The 19962-nt window shown below is 41.5% G+C and overlaps 1 protein-coding gene across 4 annotated transcripts in view; it reads left to right on the top strand.

The window, feature by feature from the left end:
* Positions 1-19962, top strand: part of MMP17 (matrix metallopeptidase 17) — a 190360-nt gene that overhangs the window by 132452 nt on the left and 37946 nt on the right. For all 4 annotated transcript variants that reach the window (XM_075833065.1, XM_075833056.1, XM_075833083.1 and 1 more), the window contains 4 exons: positions 7317-7449; positions 14655-14784; positions 18374-18657; positions 19247-19423. In XM_075833065.1, coding sequence (XP_075689180.1) covers positions 7317-7449; positions 14655-14784; positions 18374-18657; positions 19247-19423 — 724 coding nt within the window. The remainder of the gene's footprint in view (positions 1-7316; positions 7450-14654; positions 14785-18373; positions 18658-19246; positions 19424-19962) is intronic.

Here is a 19962-nt window from a genome sequence, read left to right as displayed (position 1 = left end):
CTTTTTCTTTTTTTTTAACAGGTTTCTCGATATTGTGATCGGCATTCACTGTCGAGGGTGCTGAAAGAGTTAACTGCCGATCAGTTAACTCTTTCAGCACCCTGGACAGTGACTGACGTAGACTAGACTCATCTCTATGATGGCGGCTGCGCGAAAATCACGCAGCCGCGCATCATACACGGATGACACACGGAGCTGTCAAGTGTTTTTTGCGCGCGCAAAACGCCACGTTTTTTGCGCGCGCAAAAACGCAACGTTCGTCTGAATAAGCCCTTAGGTGGTTGTTAAAGGGTAATTTGGAGTGAGGGCTCAGCACAGGTTGACTGGATCTTAATGGGTGGTGAGAACCTGGGCAGGGTTTCCATCTCCACAGACCTTACAAGGGGCACACAATGTTCACACGCTTAGCAAAAAACTTATGAAAATACGGAGCTGTTTTCAAAGAAAAAAGCCTCTGATTTTCAGGCGTTTTTGAAGCTGAAAATTAAGCTTCTTTTAATTTGGAGCTTCTTTTCAGGCATTTTTTGAGGCGTATTTCTATGTTCACACTGAGTTTTTTGCAGGCGGAATTTCTGCACGCCGATGTCAATGGGAGGTCAGAGGCGTAAACGACCGAAGATAGGGCATGTCCCTTCTTTCTCCCGCGAGACGGATTTACCGCTTGCGGGAAAAAGACGCCTCCGCCTCCCATTAAAATCAATGGGAGGCATTTTCGGGCCATTTTTGACGGGTGACATGCTACTTCTTTTTACGGAGCGTCTTTTATGCTCCGTTTTTTAAGACAAAGGCGTAAAAAGACGCCCCGTATGACCTAAATACTGTTTTTCAGATTGATTTCAATGGGCAGATGTTTGTAGGCATTCAGCTTCCGTTTTTTCAGGCATTTTTCGAGGCGTAAATGCCCCAAAATACGCATGAAGAAACTGCGTGTGAACATACCCTAAGGGTATGTTCACACGCAAACTCAAAAACTTCTGAAAATACGGAGCTGTTTTCAAGCGAAAACAGCTCCTGATTTTCATACGTTTTTGTAGCAACTCGCGTTTTTCAATGGAGTCAATGAAAAACGGCTCCAAAAACGGCCCAAGAAATGACCTGCACTTCTTTTGATGCGGCGTCTTTTTACGCGCTGCATTTTGAAAACGACACGTAAAATTATGCGTCGTGGGAACAGAACACCGTAAATCCCATTGCAAGCAATGGGCAGATGTTTGGAGGCGTAATGCTGCCGTTTTTTTAGGCGTAATTCGAGTTGTAAACAGCCCGAATTACGTCTGAAACCACTGCATGTGAACATACCCTTATAGAGTGTGGTAGTGTTAACCAGCGCCTGAAAGCGGGACCCATTTTATTTATTTATGATGGGGCACCTTCATTGCTATGTACATACCTGTCAGGGATCATGTCATGTGTTGCTCACTGGTGGTGTACCCCAGCATCAAAAAAGATCCGATAGTATTGTCTATATTGCTCTGGGGATCCCGCCAGGTAATCAATACAAAACATACAAGTAGAAAAAGACAATTAAAATGTAACTTTTAATGAAATTATTTAATAATAAAAACGTCAAAAACACAGATACACAGACCAATTTTTGTCTCAATGGGCCTGGTATCAGTACATTATACAAACCAAAGCAATCACAGTGTAATGACAGGGATAGGGAAACAGACAAGTGAGCCCTAATCTACCCGCCACTCAGCCCCTGCCTACTTGCAACGACCCACCCTAGGCGACGGGGTACAACTGGGCGACGGTCCCTACACTCAATAAGTGCACGACAGACAACAGACAAGGAAACACAGAACAAAGGGAAACGGGGCAGTTGCCCACGGCAACACCGAGAGCAACAAGAGTGGTAAACGAGCCGAGTCAAACCAGGAGAGTACGAGGTGCCAAACGTAGAGCAGGAGAGTAGTGAACAAGCCGAGTCAAACCAGGAGTGTACGAGGTACCAAACGCAGAGCAGGAGAGTAGTCAGTAAGCCAGGGTCAATACGAAGCAGGGACAAGTAGTTCAAGAAGCTGCAGCAGGGCCAGGAAACCAACAGAGAAGAATCACAAGCAAGGAGGAACAGGAAAGGCAGGTATAAATAGACAGAGGGCGGGAGCTAGCTCCGTCTGGCCAGGCTGTGATAGGCTCTCCCACTCCTAAGCCTGCCATCCTGAGTGGTGGAAGATGGAGTCAGTCTCACAGACATAGAAGCAGGTGCAGACTGATTACCTATGGGCGTGGATACAGAAGCTGTGCCTGGCAGATCCTTAACACACAGGCTATATATACTATCTTATTCAAGTAAAAGTGTAGTATAATGTGTGTCAGTACGTATTGAGCCGATGGAGAGACACAATAACAATACACCTGCTACCCAAAAGTTACTTGTGTAGTCTGTTGATGTGACTACTTTATTTCTAACACATAAACATACTGTGTGTCTCAATAGAAACGTTGGACAATATTACCCCTTAACATCTGAAAACTGGAACAGTCTTACCCAAGCAGATACAATTCAGGAGAGTACTCCAATTTACAAAGGGTTATACCGTAGGTCCGGAGGAAAGAGGCCACTTGGGACGGTTTCTGTCATTAGTATGCTCTGATGTGGATCATAACGTCCCTACCAGCTGGCCGAAAAAAGGTCTTAAAGAGGCTCTGTCACCAGATTTTGCAACCCCTATCTGCTATTGCAGCAGATAGGCGCTGCAATGTAGATTACAGTAACGTTTTTATTTTTAAAAAACGAGCATTTTTGGCCAAGTTATGACCATTTTTGTAGTTATGCAAATGAGGCTTGCAAAAGTCCAAGTGGGTGTGTTTAAAAGTAAAAGTCCAACTGGGCGTGTATTATGTGCGTACATCGGGGCGTTTTTAATACTTTCACTAGCTGGGCGCTCTGATGAGAAGTAACATCCTCTTCTCTTCAGAACGCCCAGCTTGTGACAGTGCAGATCTGTGACGTCACTCACAGGTCCTGCATCGTGACGGCCACATCGGCACCAGAGGCTACAGTTGATTCTGCAGCAGCATCAGCGTTTGCAGGTAAGTCGATCTTACCTGCAAACGCTGATGCTGCTGCAGAATCAACTGTAGCCTCTGCTGCCGATGTGGCCGTCACGATGCAGGACCTGTGAGTGACGTCACAGATCTGCACTGTCACAAGCTGGGCGTTCTGAAGAGAAGAGGATGTTACTTCTCTTCACAGCGCCCAGCTAGTAAAAGTATTAAAAACGCCCCGATGTACGCACATAATACACACCCACTTGGACTTTTACTTTTAAACACGCCCACTTGGACTTTTGCAAGCCTCATTTGCATAACTACAAAAATGGTCATAACTTGGCCAAAAATGCTCGTTTTTTTAAAATAAAAACGTTACTGTAATCTACATTGCAGCGCCGATCTGCTGCAATAGCAGATAGGGGTTGCAAAATCTGGTGACAGAGCCTCTTTAAGTAACAAGATCCTTAATATTCCCCTAATGATAGAAGAGGACAACATCCCGACATGCCTTGTTTCTGTCCAACATGTTGTGGACTTCTCAGGGGACCAAAAATCTAATAGTCAAGACATCATGTACATAGTTTTGTCTCAAAAAGAATGGGCAAAAACAAAATATGATGGAGATTGCCACTGGGAATTTCTCCTATCATGGACTGATAAATGGCTGTGTAATCTCTGTATAAAAGAGCCCGTGCTCGTTAATGTGTCCATCCCCTTCACCAAGGTGTGAATGTCCGGTGTGTGAAGTAATCACGCTCGGGTGTGCCATATCCTGAGTGTAAGATCAGGTGCGTTACGGTGTTCAGACGCTTTCCCGTTTCAATACGCAAGTCCCTTGGGACGTACAGCACAATTACATACATGATATTAAAGGGGGCAGGTTAATGTGTAGCATTGCTTGAAGACCACCCTGTGTACCTCAAAGTGTTGCCTGCAGAACGCCCATAGTGTCGCCAATTGATGCAAATTGATTGAAGAGCAATCAGCACCTTCAAGTTTAATATGCAGGGTTTCTTTGGCGAAATGTAGGAGAAGAGTTCCTGTGTTATCAATATGAAGAACGCCGCATCCACTGTTCAATGGGTTGTTCACATTCTAGTTACCACAGTAATAGTGCCTATTTAGGGGGAAAAAGCAGCAGAGGCCCAATTAAATTTGCTCTAGGGAAACCAAAAAAGGGGTTATCCATAATTTATATTGTTTGTTTATGATTTACTATTTGGAAAAAGTTTTTCTTTATTCCATTAGTCATTATTGAATACACCAATTTTCTATATATATCCAGAGACTGATATGCATATCACAGAGGCGTAGCTAGGTTCTCCTGCACCCAGGGCAAAGATTCAGATTAGCGCCTCCCCCCCCAACTTATTTCCCGACATCTCCTTCCCCTTCGCCATTTTTGCTTTCTTTACGAATCAATGAGGTGTAAACTTTTTTCACAATTTTTTTAATGTAACTCGAGCATAAAAGAATTTCTACATTTTACAAGCGATATCGTTATATAACGTCGTTAACATAAAAATTAATTAAAAGAAAATAAATTAAACAGGCCACACACAGCCCCCTGTAGATAGTGCCAGTCACAGCCCCCCCCCTTGTAGTTAACGCCACACAGCCCCCTTGTTGTAGATAGCTCCACACAGCCCCTCTTGTAGATAGTGCAACACACAGCCCCCCTTGTAGATAGTGCCACACACATCCGCCTTGTAAATAGCGCCACACACAGCCCCTCTCTTGTAGATAGTGCCACACACATCCCCACTTGTAGATAGCACCACACACAGTCCCCTTTGTAAATAGCACCACACAGCCCCCCTCGTAGATAGCGGCACACTCCACCCCTTGCAAATAGTGGCACACTCCCCCCCTTGTCGATAGTGCCACACACAGCCTGCTGCCCCTTGTAAATAGCACCACACTCCCCCCTTGTACTTAGCGACACACTGTAAACAGAGCGGCGAGCGGTAGCCTACCGCTACCACTCTCCGCTCTGCCTGACGTGACTTACCGAAGGAGCCGAGGAGGTCATGTGGCGCAGGCAGCGGCGGAGTTCCTTCTGACTAGGGTCGGTGACAGCCAGGGCTGGCCTTAGGTTGGATGGCGCACTGTGCGGGACACTCTATTGCCGCCCCCTACACAAACCAAAAATTAACCACATATATAGACACGCACATACTGGAACATATATACTGTACATATATAAAGAAAGATATTTAGACATACAGGCAAATATAGATACACACATCTGGAATATATATATACAGGTAAATATATAGACGTACAGACACATATACACACACACAAACACACACACACAGGCAGATAAATACACAGACAGGAACATATACAAATACATAAAAGGCACGTGTATATACAAGCACAAAGACACAGTCACAAACAGTCCCATATATACCCAGTACAGATAATGTCGTAGATTTCACATGCAGCACTATGTAACACCACAGATAACACACAGTGATAACTCTCTGAGTACAGATAATGTAGTAGTGTTACCTGCAGTCCTATGTAACCCCACAGATAACACACAGTGATAACTCTGAGTACAGATAATGTCGTAGATGATAACTATACCCACAGACACATATAAACACACACACACAGAGGCATATATATAAGGGCAGCAGAGTATATAAGGGGCTGCAGAGTATGTAGGTGTCAGCAGGGTATAAAAGGGGTCAGCATGGTATATAAGGGGAAGCAGCGGATATAGGGGCAGCAGGGTATATAGGGGAAGCAGGGTATATAGGGGAAGCAGGGTATATAAGGGGCAGCAGCGTATATAAGGGGCAGCAGCGTATATATGGGCAGCAGCGTATATAAAGGGCAGCATATTATATAAGGGGCAGCAGGATATATAGGGGACAGAAGGGTATATAGGGGGAAGCAGGGTATATAGGGGCAGCAGGGTATATAGGAGGAAGCAGGGTATATAGGAGGCAGCACAGATAGCTGCATTTTATCTATTCTACTTTAATATTGAACACACACTTTTACAAAGAGGCATAAACACATGCAGAGACAGACCCACACACACACACACACACTGTAACATATACACATACAAACACAGAGACACATACTGTATACCCACTACAAACACATATACACACACAGACACACATAGACACTCACCATATCTCCTTGTTGACAGGATCACAGGTTTTTGTAGGATGGGCTGTGGGCGGAGCTTGCTCCTAAGCTGTTATTTGCTCCATGTGTGTAACAGCAGAGCACAGAGTAGAGGCAGAGCCCAGTGGTGCCCCCCTACATGATGGAAGGCTGCAGCGCCCTGGTGACAGCCCGGGAGTGGACCAGTCCAGTCACCTGACCTGAGTCATCTGACCTCATGTCACTGACGTGAGGTCAGGTGACAGGTTAGGCGACTGGACTGGTCCACTGCCTGGCCGTCACAGACCCCAGTCAGAATGCCGCTGCGTGAACTCCTGGCTCTTCCTAAAACTGATCGCTGCTGCAGGTGTCCGGCATACAGGGCGCCTATCTGCAGCAATCAGCTGCTCTGCGGCGCCCCCCCTTCCATACCACCTAGTTGCACCTGGGGCACGTGCCCCGCCTGCAGCCCCCCTAGCTACGCCCCTGCATATCAACAGATAGTGGAAATTCAGAATGAGCATGTTTCCAATAAGTCTTAACTAGTTTTGGATCTGAATAACTATCGGTGTATGTCTGTCTTGTTGGATGAATAAATCTTCTCAAGAAATGGCAACATATTTCCTGAAAGCTTCTTTAAAGGAACACTAACCCAACTGTTAAATTGTTTACTTTCTCTGTATTTGCTATATATAAATATTAAAGGATGAATCTAAAAATTATACTTATTTTTGTCTTTGTTTTATCTCTATGAAGACCTTTTAGTTCTGCTTGCAAAAATCACTATTGACTAAATCCCATCTCTCCATTGACAGACTACAGACGCCATAAATAATACCTAATTCTGTTAAGGCTGCTGGCATCAGCTGTGGGGAATTAAATTTTCCTGCGCCCGCTCACCACTATTACCCAAATTGGTTCACTTTTATACGGAGTGATCAGTTAATAAATATAGAAGAGAAAGCTGTAAATGCAGTTTGCTAATGTATCCATTTTCAAAATGGTGAATCAAAAATGACAACTTGTTTTGTCCCTTTCGGAGTGGTAATTACTAATGCACTGCACGATTCAGCAAGGTTTGGGCAATAAATATCAGATCTCATAAACATATAGAAATATCCTGTATAGTGAAAAAAATTTGGGGGATATCCTACTAATTTTTTTCTGTTATCCACTTTTTACAGGATTGGCTAACTAGATTTGGCTATCTGCCCCCGCCGGATCCAGTTACAGGACAGTTGCAGACACAGGAGGAGTTGTCCAAAGCAATCAAGGCAATGCAAGAGTTTGGTGGGCTAAAACCTACAGGAATATTAGGTGAGACTGTACGACCATATATATATATATATATATATATATATATATATATATATATATATATAGATTCAAAAGTCTCCAAACATAGGGAAAATGGTCATGTTGTTACTTTATTCACAAAATATGCTCTACATGGTTGCCAGTTTTTTTGAAGACACATGGATTAATTTCTTCCAAACATAAGGAATATGCGTTAACATATACGATTTTATTTAATCGATTCATCATGTTATTGGTACACTGGCCTTCTAGTGCCACCACAAGGAAAATAAATTGAGAGGGCTAATGCATTGGGACCATTACAAGCCACTCCACGGGATGACAACCTGAGAAGCCCATTATTCCCTAAGTATGGAATCTCTCTCTCATAGAGTCTTTGTTCTCTATAGTTGATTATTTTGTTTATTAATATTTTATCGTGAACACATAGTTGATGCATTGATGGGAGGATAAATGGATTGCTTAAAATATCACAATATCGGCAGACATATGTTGGGAGGTGGACAATACTGTTGTTTTAACTACTTTATATTATACAAGCTAAATAGACACGGCAGTAGTTCTATTTCATACCCTACGCCTTCCCCATGTACCTGTATAGTGCCGCATTTTTTGCATTATTATTAGCATTTTTTATCATTATTATTAATAATAATAATAATAATAATATTATATACATTTTTAATAAGTATATCTCTGACAATGGCAGGAGCCAGCAGTCCTGACTGCAAGGTGACCACCTGCACTGTGCTTTGCTTTCAGTCTAATATGGTGGTCAGCTGGCTAGCGGGAGCATCACTTCCTTTTTCCTACAAAACGTTTCGGCAAATTTGTTCCCGAAAATTCAGCAATTATCCCATACATCAAAATGGGATATCAATAGCTGATGGGTCGGGGTCCGACTCCCGGGACCCCCGCCGATCAGCTGTTTTGAAGGGGTGTAGCATTCGTACGAGTGCTGCTTCCCCTTCATTTCTTCTTGCTCACTGTGAACCATCGACAAACATGTAGCAGCAATTTACAGTATTACAGCCGCCTTCTCCCATTGAAGTGAATGAGAGAAGAAGACTGCAATACCTGTGAATCACCACCAAATCTGTGATTCACAATCGGCGATTCACAGTGAGCAAGAAGAAGTGAAGGGGAAGCAGCGCTCGTATGAACACTGCACCCACTTCAAAACAGCTGATCGGCGGGGGTTCCGGGAGTCGGACCCCGAACTATTAGCTATTGATGGCCTATCCTGAGGATAGGCCATCAATTTTTGGGGACTGGACAACACCTTTAAAGAGGCTCTGTCACCACATTACAAGTGCCCTATCTCCTACATAAGGAGATGGGCGCTATAATGTAGGTGACAGTAATGCTTTTTATTTTAAAAAAACGATCTATTTTTACCACTTTATTAGCGTTTTTAGATTTATGCTAATGAGTTGCTTAATGCCCAAGTGGGCGTATTTTTACTTTAGACCAAGTGGGCAAAGTACAGACCAATCAGCGTCATTCACGCCTCTCCATTCATTTACTCAGCGCATAGGGATCCTGTTAGATCCTTATGTGCTGTCTTATACTAACACATTAACAATACTGAAGTGTTTAGACAGTGAATAGACATTCCACGGAATGTTTATTCACAATCTCTGCACTTCGTTACTCTGTCTGTGGTAGTTACAGCAGAGGACGCGTAATCTCGCGAGATTACGAGTAAATGACAGGTTACTACGAGATCACGCTTCCTCTGCTGTAACTACCATAGAAACAGTAACGAAGTGCAGAGATTGTGAATAGACATTCCGTGGAATGTCTATTCACTGTCTAAACACTTCAGTATTGTTAATGTGTAAGTATAAAACAGCACATAAGGATCTAGCAGGATCCCTATGCGCTGTGAAATGAATGGAGAGGAGTGTATGATGCTGATTGGTCAGCGTCATACACTCCTCTGTACAACGCCCACTTGGTCTAAAGTAAAAATACGCCCACTTGGGCATTAAGCAACTCATTAGCATAAATCTAAAAACGCTAATAAAGTGGTAAAAATAGATAGTTTTTTTAAATAAAAAGCATTACTGTCACCTACATTATAGCGCCGATCTCCTTATGTAGGAGATAGGGCACTTATAATGTGGTGACAGAGCCTCTTTAACTACCTTTATGGAGGCTTATTGTCTGGAAGTGATAGGGTCTGTGGGGACTGTCATTGTGGGACTGGGACACTTTAATCCGCTCGTGCAAATTGGTGTACCATTACAAACGAATTGCGGTCTATTGACCGCAATAGCGCGTAATGGTACGCCCAGTAAATGGCACATGCACAGGAGCTGTAATATACAGCTGATATTCTGTATAAAACAATGGCGGAATTGCTTTTCTTCTTCCATTTCCCCCTCAAAAAATGGATAAAAGTTAATCAATTAATTATATGTACCCTAAAATGGTTCTATTAAAAAAATATAACTTGTCTCTCAAAAAAACAAGCCCTCAAGGCAATACGTTATTTATGCATCATGGTGAACACGAAAACTCAAAGAACTATGGTGGAATTGCAATTTTGAGTGCCATTCAAAAATACAACTTGTCCCGCATAAAACAAGAACTCTTACAGCTCCATTGATGATAAGACAAGAAGTTATAGATCTCAGAATATAGAGACTCAAAAGCAAATACATTTAAAAATATTTTTAATGTGCAAAAGTAGCAAAACATTAAAAAAAACTATATAAATTTGGTATCGCAGTAATCATAACGACCCGCAGAATAAAGTCAACATTTTTACTGCATGGTGAACGCCGTAAAAGTGAACTCCCCCAAAAAAAGCTAATAAAAGTTTTTTAATACATTAAATGAATCAATTAAAAAGTTATATCCGTTGCAACACAGTTATGAGAAAAATAGCTACATCCTCAAGTTCCAAAATAGCTGCGTTCTTAAGGTGTTTTGCCTCATGCACATGACCGTAATTTTGCGGCAAGAATTTATGCACATTTTTGCAGATAAATTGTGGACCCATTCTTTTCTATGGCCAAATGCACACAACCGTGATTTACATGGATCAGGTTGGGGGCCGCAAATCTGGACTGAAAAAACGAAGGACAAGTAATTTTACGGTCCGGATTTCCGGATTCACCAGTACTGGTAAATTGTTGTGGATCCGTGAGTCCAGATGACACACGGATACACAACAAGTGTTTTTTGCGGTCCGACAGAGTGCAATGGACCCGTGGTTTTGAGGACCGCAAAACCAATATGGTCATGAGCATGAGGCCTAAATTATTGCCAACTGGATCTCTTCTCTATCTGCTCCTGCCGCCAAGCTGCCTTTACTGCAGTCAGCAGGATGTGGGCGGAAAGTGATCTGCGAATGCTGCCCTGCGTGACAAGCTCACCCAGGGCAGCAGGAACATTGGTGAGGAGATCGGAGGGTGTTTGTGGCGATATGGAGGAGATGGGGTGGAAGGGGAGCCCACCAGCGCTTATAGCTGCTCAAACACTGATTTACAGTGACTGTCATATCAGCCAGCTATGCAGCCATATAATAAACTACTCAGTTTATTATATAGCCACATAAGTGACTGACATAGCAGTAAGTGCCAGACAGTGTCTGAGCAGCTGTAAGCATGGTGGTCTTCTCCTCCAACCCACCTCTTCCATATCTGCTAGGGGCAGTTTATGTAGTGACACGGGTGCAGCTACATCCCTTTGGCGGCCACAGGCGGGGCTAATAACAATCAATGTGACGTGTCTAAAGGTGATGGATGGTTTGGGTAGCCATGGGCTCTAATAACCATAGTAAATGCTACACATACCACAATTTGGTAAAAGGTATATGGATCCTGGAGTTGGCATACACCATTATGTAAATATAATAGCTGTTCCAACATCATGTCTTTGTCGAGAGCCAATTTAGGGAAACAAGGCTGGAAAAAGTGAAAAAGGGATGGAAGAAATATATAAACAGGGTTATAGTGGACCATGGACCCTTATGTTATTGTTATGTTGTAAGAACCATGCTCAACAAAAATACAATTATAAACCAGAGTTTACAGGGAACCTGTCACCAGCATTTCACCTATTGAACTCTGCTCACCCCTCGCTGGACGCTTCTATCAAAAGTTTATTGGCGTTATCCCCTCTCCTAAACTCCTCCGACTGTAAATAACGGTCTGCAAACATTTTGCGCCTTTTATGGTAATAATCTGTCAGTAATTTTCCTCTTCTTATGCCCATCCAGTGCCAAAAACTGGCCCGCCTTGAATGCCAAAATCTCAACTGAGCGCGCATGTGCCCATCATGTATGGTCTGATATCCTTCCCTGCTTCGTCCAGGCCTCAAATCTAGTTACTGCGCATGTGCCACTATGGTGTCCCGTTGTTTGCACGCACCAGAACCGGACATCGATGCGCAAGCGCAGGATTTTGTGTGTGCTGGGTGAGGCGGCGAGCTGTCAATCAAAAGTAAGGAGGCGGAGTAAACTCAGAAAGGCTTGAGGAATGAATATATGACTATTTTCGAATGCAGATATGACTCTTTTATGCCTCATTAGCATACGGCACAGGAACACTAAAAATTGGAATACTAAAAGTACAGAGCCTACTTAGAAGATAATTATAGGTTACATAAAAATAATTTTTCACCCACTTCCACCAGGCATTGCTCGTTTAATAGGTGAAATGCTGGTGACAGGTTCCCTCTAAAAAACCTGATCAATATATGCAAAAGCTGGACTAGTAAACCAATGGAAAACTAACGTTAAAAGTAAGAAGTCATTTTAAGGACATAACTTTCCCTAAAACAAGCTCTGGCTCTGCAATGTGTCAAACTTCAGAAAGTATAATCCTATATGTAATGGGAATATATGGACAAGACGATGTTGGACCCAGCGCTATCAATATCACAAAAGATATTTCCTTTTCTTCAATACTTTGTAGAAGGATTAGGCAGCAGCTGTACCACAAAGTTCCCTTTCTGCACAATTCCCTACAGAGTAAAACTCTCTCAATTATTAATGACAAATTTACAATGGTGTAGTCGTTCGTCTTTGATGTTTGTTGGAAAATACAGCAGCTGTCTGACTTCTATTGCCATTCTTAAGCAGAAACAGCATGAGACAGTACAGCGCATCTACTATATTATATGTCTGCCAGTTTGTCTAAACCACAATGTAGCCAGGGCCCCGGACCATTCAGAGGTAGCTGCTACCTTCATTATAGACCTAAACAGGAACCAAACCTATTTTGTATTGAAATATATAGTGAATGGCTGACTTATAAATTAGAAATAGCTGATGACCATTTGTTAATGTATTTGTTTTTTCAAAACAGACTTTTGATGCACGGACTCTGAGCCATGATCATTCCAATATGTAGTTTAGTGGTTACAAGTGAGTTGGGGGGTTGCTTTATTGGATAAATATTTTAGCAGCCCGTATTTCACTGCCGTGATTTAGAACTATTCTAGTCTCCTGGCATTGTGCATGCCTATTTGCTGATGTGACTGCTGCCATAATCAAATATTTTATAAGTGAAAGCTGCAGATGATGCTTAGTTCAAGATCATGATATATACGTGATAAGTGTATCCCTAGAGAACACCTCCACCACCAGGCTGTGGAGTCAGCATTTTGTTCTACACAATTTTTGTGCCCAATGGATTGATTGGGCCTCACAGGATCATGTGTAACTGAATTCTATTTGGGTGGTAGGATCTGGTGCCACCGATACACTAGTTGTTGTTTGGGTGGTATGATATGGTGTCACAGATACCACAGGACCACCTGTAACTAATTGTTGTTTGGGTGGTAGGTGCTGGTGTTACAGATATCACAGGACCACATATAACTAATTGATGTTTCAGTGGTAGGATCTGGTGTTACAGATACCACAGGGCCACCTGTAACTAATTGTTGTTTCGGTGGTAGGATCTGGTGTTACAGATAGTACAAGACCACCTATAACTAATTGTTGTTTGGGTGGCAGGAGCTGGTGTTACAAATAGTACAGGACCACCTATAACTAGTTGTTGTTTAGAAAGCCAGTAATATGTTGTATTTTATGCACAAGTTCATTCTTTTCCATATTTTTCCTAAAATGCAGCAGATCTTTCCATTCCTTTCCCTTTAAAATAAAAGCAACTGACACTAGTTACAAGTCTAACATTGTCTAATATATATCTCATCTATATAAAAACTATAAATTATGCAACATGTTCTTGCTTTTAGATGGGCCGTATAATACGGTGTCAAAGGATGTATCCCTATAGGCTTCAGCAGTGTAAATCTAGCTTTTCTCAGACATTTATTCCAAACTCCGGGAGGAAGTCTCCTATAACAGTTATCAACAATCCAGAGATGAGTTCTGGCAGCCACCTTTCTCTCTCTGTCAGCCAGGACTGAGGTGTTGAATGCATGTGTGAATATTCTTCCATAGCTTTTCTTCCCTGTATGTGTAGCATGGCCAGATCTACACAACGGTATTCCGATCTGGCTTTTTAACATGTGGGTCCCATTTATTGGTAACCTATAATACCACCGTTTAGCAAAGAAGGCAGCCAAGAAAGTATTCATTAGTGTGTGTGCATGTGTGTGTGTGTGTGTGTGTGTGTGTGTGTGTGTGTGTGTGTGCGTGCGTGTGTGTGTGTGTGTGAATTCAGTAGCATTGGTTGTGCATAGGATATTGCCATTGAGGGAAGCATCAATTTATACAAAAAAACACATTCTTGGTTCCAAATATTCTATTGTATTCTTTATTCTATTGTAAGTCTCTGAATATGTTACTAAAGCACTAGAATTATACAAAACCTAAAACGAGCCTTCATGTAAGCAAATAATTCCTTAAGTTACCATATCCCATTGTGTATTGCTGTAATTATATGTACTCCATGCTAATACAATTCAAAATAGATGTCTTACAGCCCGAATTCATTGACTCAAATGTTTTTTATACCCATGAATAATGTTAACAAGCTTTTATTGTTTATAAATCAATACCCTATGTAAAATCAGCCGCTTCTATAATTCCGCTAAAAGCATTACTATTTGAATCATTCACTCTAAAACCGTGTAGGAGTCTACAAATCCCACAGGAAGTCCATTCATTTCTTCTAAACTTGAGTGCTGTTCAATAAGTACTCTGTCTAACAAAAGGATTAACAATGAATAATGAAGGACAATTACTTTACTAAAGGCCAGCTTTGTCCTCTAACAAACAGATGAGGCCACCTTGGAATTAATGAAAACCCCTCGCTGTTCTCTGCCTGACCTGTCCCAATCGGAGGCTACGAGGAGGAAGCGGAATGTCCAGGTGGTGACAAAGTGGAGCAAGAGGAATTTATCTTGGAGGTAAGCGTTACACTCAATTCTATTGTGTCACGTCATTCAATGTACGGAACAGCAACACTAGGGGGAATTTCTTACAGCAGTCTTAATAGTAAGAAAAGTTGAGTAAATTGTGACACATTTATTAAGAGGTGGAAACTTCTTCATAAATGTGTTGCATGTTTTGGCTGGGATCGTGCTCCACTATTGTGGTGCAACGACTGCGGCCATGCACCATACATCTCCCTTCCCTCCATCGGACATCAAATTTAAAAAAAACATACTCATATCAGCGCTCCTCTTCTCGTCCTCCGGCTCTCTCATCACTACAGCAACCCTCATACAAGGTCCTAACGAGATGCAGCACTTCAACGTCATCAGTAACTGCCCGGCGTTATGACGTATAAGCAGCGCTGTAGTGATGAGGAAGCTGAAGTGGAGCACTGAGTGAGTATAATTTATTTATTTAATTTAAAAAAATAAATGTCCACTGGGGGAGAGCAGGGTGGTAGTCTAATTGGGGAGGGGCAAGGTAGGGCATAGATTGACGGTTTTCTCGTGTAAATTGTAATAAATTTGTCGGGTCTCGGTGGCCATGGCCGCTTTCGCCGAGGCTACGCCCTCTTCCCACAAGAGTGGCGAGGGTGGTGGAAAAGAACAAAAGTCGCAAATTGCATCTTTTAGGCCCTTTTGTGACTTTTCAATGCCAGAAAACAGGTGTAAAAATGTTGATAAATTACCCCCTAAGGCCCTATACACAAGTTGAGGTGCGGTTAGAATCACATAAAGAAAACAGCATCCAAAAAAGTATGTATTTTTACCACGGTTTAGCACATTTTCGATGCGGTTATGTTTTTTACTGCAACCATATCGAAAATGCATCAAATCGTGGTAAAAACGCATGCAGTCTTTGGATGCATTTTTTTTATACGGTTCTAATCGCATCTCAACCGCAACGTATGAATGGACCCTGAGGGTCGCTAAGTCTTAAAAAACTGAATGTACTTGTTGGAATTTCTTGACAAGCAAATTGTGTTTGGAATAATGTACACAAGGAGTTGTCCAGGATTAGAAAATAGGGTGGAAGCAGCGCCATTGATAAAAGAGCAGACCCTATTTTGTAATCCTGGACAACCCCTTTTTGACGCTCAGACTTTATTATCTCAATTTGTGTTACAGTAAAAAGATAAAAAATATTGCAATGAGCATTTTCTAGGGATAAAGCTGTACAAGAAATGCAGCTATACATACCCCTGACAAGCGGGAAGAGGCGATATTGCACGTGGAATTCTCCAGGCATAATGTATGATGATAAACATGTTATTTAAGCATTTATCACATGTCAACTGAACCTGGTTGACTGCAAAATGTATATATGCCCTCTCATTGTACACTGGATTCTGCATTCTCTACTAGTTTTAGCTATATACACAATTTATCTTTATCTGCAATAGATTTTTTTTAATAACAGAATTTATAGCTCAATTAAACTAAAATAATAGGGTTTTAATTAGATTCCTTGCGATGCAGTTGATGACAGATCCCAATTTTGCATTTACTGCTTTATAGCCAAAAGTAGTTTGCCGTTTAATACATAGTAAGTATCCTTTGTCTTTAACGTTTATTCATGTAAACTACACGAAGTCCTTAACCTTAATAATCCTCTTGCATTTCACATAGATCTTCACAGTGTCTTCTTTTTATTTTCAAATTGTATTTTTCATCTGTCAAATAAAGCATCCCTTTAAATTGTGCTTAGGACTAGTTTGTAAAGGAATTTATATAGCAAGAGAGCCCCCTAGTGGCATTTGTCCAATACTTTGTCCAGTATTGCACGTGTAAACTGGAATTCCAACCTTGCACTGCTTGCTAAATTAGATATTTTTAACAGACACAATGGAAGAAGTGTACAAAAAAATGGGGTAGTATTTGCAGCCTTGTACCCACAACACCCTTGTTGCACATTGGCACTTAAGCTTTCAGTAGCAATATTTAAATCTTCTGAGGGGTCTATAAATAACTGATTTGTTTTCTGGTCAACAGCACATTGCAGTGTATGACAGGGTGTTATGATAACATTAAATCAATATCGGGATTTCCGTGTTGAGGTTACATGCTTTCTGTAACAGAAATTCCAATGTGGTAACATACCCATTTTCGCATGTCTGCTATTGTTGTTTAGTCTAATATATACTGTCATATTATATACAGTGCATTTGGAAAGTCTTTAGACTTTTACTTTATTCACATTTTATTATGTTGAGGCCTTGTGCTAAAATAAAAATAAAAAATTCACGTTTTTTTCCCCATTATTCTGCACTCAATACCCCATAATGACAAAGTGAAAACAGAATGTTAGAAATCTTTGCTAATTTGTTGAAAAGGAAAAACTGACATTTCACATGGACATAAGTATTCAGACCCTTTGCTTTGACACTTGAAATTTAGCTCTGGGGGCCTCCCATTTCTCTAGATCATCTTTGAAATGTTTCTACACCTTGATTGGAGTCCACCTGTGGTAAATTCATTTGATTGGAAAGACACACCCCTGTCTATATAAGGTATCACAGCTGACAATGCATATCAGAGCAAAAACCAAGTCATGAGAAGGAAATAACTGCATGTAGAGCTCAGAAACAGGATTGTGTGGAGGCACAGATCTGGAGAAGGGTACAAAAAAGTTTCTGCTGCACTGAAAGTTCCCAAGAGCACAGTGGACTCCTTAATTCTTGAATGGAAGAATTTGGAACAACCAGGACTCTTCCTAGTGCTGGTAGCCCCACCAAACTAAGTAATCAGGGGAGAAGGGCCTTGGTAAGAGATGTGACCAATAATTGTGTGCAGATGGGAGAAACTTCCAGAAGACTTTTCCAAATACATTGTATTGACTTGTGCATTATATCAGTGCGCAATGCACGCAACTCACGTAAATGGCATCCATTAGGAATGTATGGAAGGTTAAGACCACAGAAGTGCATTGTTAACAGCAATAGATCTGGTGCCACATCTAAATGCTGCTTGCATATGAACCTGTGTAAGACCCAGATGTAACACATCTATCAGTGTTAATATGCAGGAATGATTACTTATCTGGACAAAAATCCTATGTTCATGTAAGGCCTTATTCACATTAGTGCGTCCGTAAAAAACTGGCCTTTTTTCATGCATATGAATGTCTGTGTTGCGTTAGTGTGGTTTCTGTGTGTCATCCATATTTCTTGTCTGTATTTCTCCTCTACAAGCACTTCCTCGTTTCACTTTACCTTTTTTACTGCATTTCTTTACCAACTGATGCGTGAAATACAGACCGCACACTGATGTCATTTGTGTGCTGCCAGTTTTGTTTTTTTAACTCACCCATGGACTTTAGTGGGCAAATCTGGTCTACAAAAGCGGACATGCAGTGAGTTTCTCGCAACGGACGCACGCTCTGTTAAAAAAAACAGATGTGTGAATAGCCCCATTGAATTGCATGGGTCATTGTGCTGTGTTAATAAAGACACTGACTAGAAACATGTTTGTCTGAATAAGGCCTCATTAGGAAATGTGTTTTTTCAATGAAAATTGTTTTTCATTCTTTACCCAAGTTGTCTCCTCTCCTTGCTTCTTGCAGGGTTAGAACATTCCCTAAAGAGTCATCGCTGGGTCATGACACTGTGCGGGCCCTTATGTACTATGCCCTTAAGGTGTGGAGTGATATCACACCGCTGAACTTCCATGAAGTGGCAGGGAATAATGCAGACATTCAAATCGACTTCTCCCGAGCTGACCACAATGATGGCTACCCATTTGATGGACCAGGTGGCACCGTAGCTCATGCTTTTTTCCCCGGTGAACAGCACACATCTGGTGACACTCATTTTGATGATGAAGAGTCTTGGACATTCAGATCATCAGGTATGTCAGGGTAAGAGAAACCATCAGTCCATAGTTTTGCATTTGAATGGAAGACCATTTTCTATTACCAGCATGTTGCTGTGATTATTCAACTTCCCTCTAAATGGAATTTCTTTAACTCCTTGTACTGAACCACTACTTAACACCACAACTATATCAAAAATGCAGGTATGACTACAGTTAGCCCCAATAACCCATTCAAGGAGAGAGCTCAGATAGGTACAATGCCAGCTAAAACAGATTTCCAGCGTATGGACCCCACCAAACGACTCCCTACATCTCAGCTTCATGGACTCCTCTGCACAAGACATGGATGAGTGGGATATTGCTGAACTATAGTCAGTCCTTTTAAGTGGACATAGCTTTAAAATGATACATTTTACCAGTAGTTTCCACTATTTATTTATTTTTATTTTTTTACAAAAAACGCTCTTTAAAACATTGTTTGTGACTCTTCTGACTTAAAAAAAAAATCTGCTTGTCTGAGTCCATATTAAAAAGGAAAGGAAAAATAAAATAAACCAAAGCATTTACATAGAAGCCCATGTCCTTTCATTTACAAGTTAATATATTATAAATCTCTTTCCAGACGTGCATGGCATGGACCTGTTTGCTGTGGCAGTACATGAGTTTGGTCATGCAATTGGACTGACTCACATTTCTGATATGGAATCTATAATGAGACCATATTATCAAGGGCCAGTGGGTGACCCCCTGAAATATAACCTGCCTTATGATGATAAAGTCAGGATCTGGCAGCTATATGGTGAGTTTGTGTGAATGTTCATTCATAAAAATATACTTTATTTTAAAAGCGGCAGTAAGGTGAAATCATTTTGTAATAACAAGTCACGTATCATTAACTTAAAGTTGATCTGTCAGCTGAATAGGCTTCCCTATGTAAGGGCATCATATTACAGCTACAGGTCCGTACTCCTGGTAGCCAAATTGGCACAAAAATGTTGTTTTTGGCTTATAGGAACTCTGAAAGAATACAGCAGGTTAATAGTTATGTATTCTGGAGCGGAGCCCTCCCCCCACTTTGACTGACATACTATTGTGTATATGCATATACCATGCAGCCTGTTAGTCACTTTAGGGAGGGGCAGGGGGAGGCAGGAAGAAGTGTGGGGGGGTGCACCCCTCATTAATCCAGCAGACTATATGAGGATTCTTTCAGCGCTCCTATTACCCAAACTGCACAAAACATGGGCAGAACATGGTTAACTAAACCTCTTTTGTTTTTTGTATACTCACATAATGCCTAGTATAAAAACCAAATCCAATACATTAGGGGACTTGTTG

Source organism: Rhinoderma darwinii, chromosome 1 (genome assembly GCF_050947455.1).
Source record: "Rhinoderma darwinii isolate aRhiDar2 chromosome 1, aRhiDar2.hap1, whole genome shotgun sequence".
NCBI classification, from domain to species: domain Eukaryota; kingdom Metazoa; phylum Chordata; class Amphibia; order Anura; family Rhinodermatidae; genus Rhinoderma; species Rhinoderma darwinii.
Note: the sequence above shows the minus strand (reverse complement) of the source record. Positions and strands in the feature narration are given on the sequence as shown.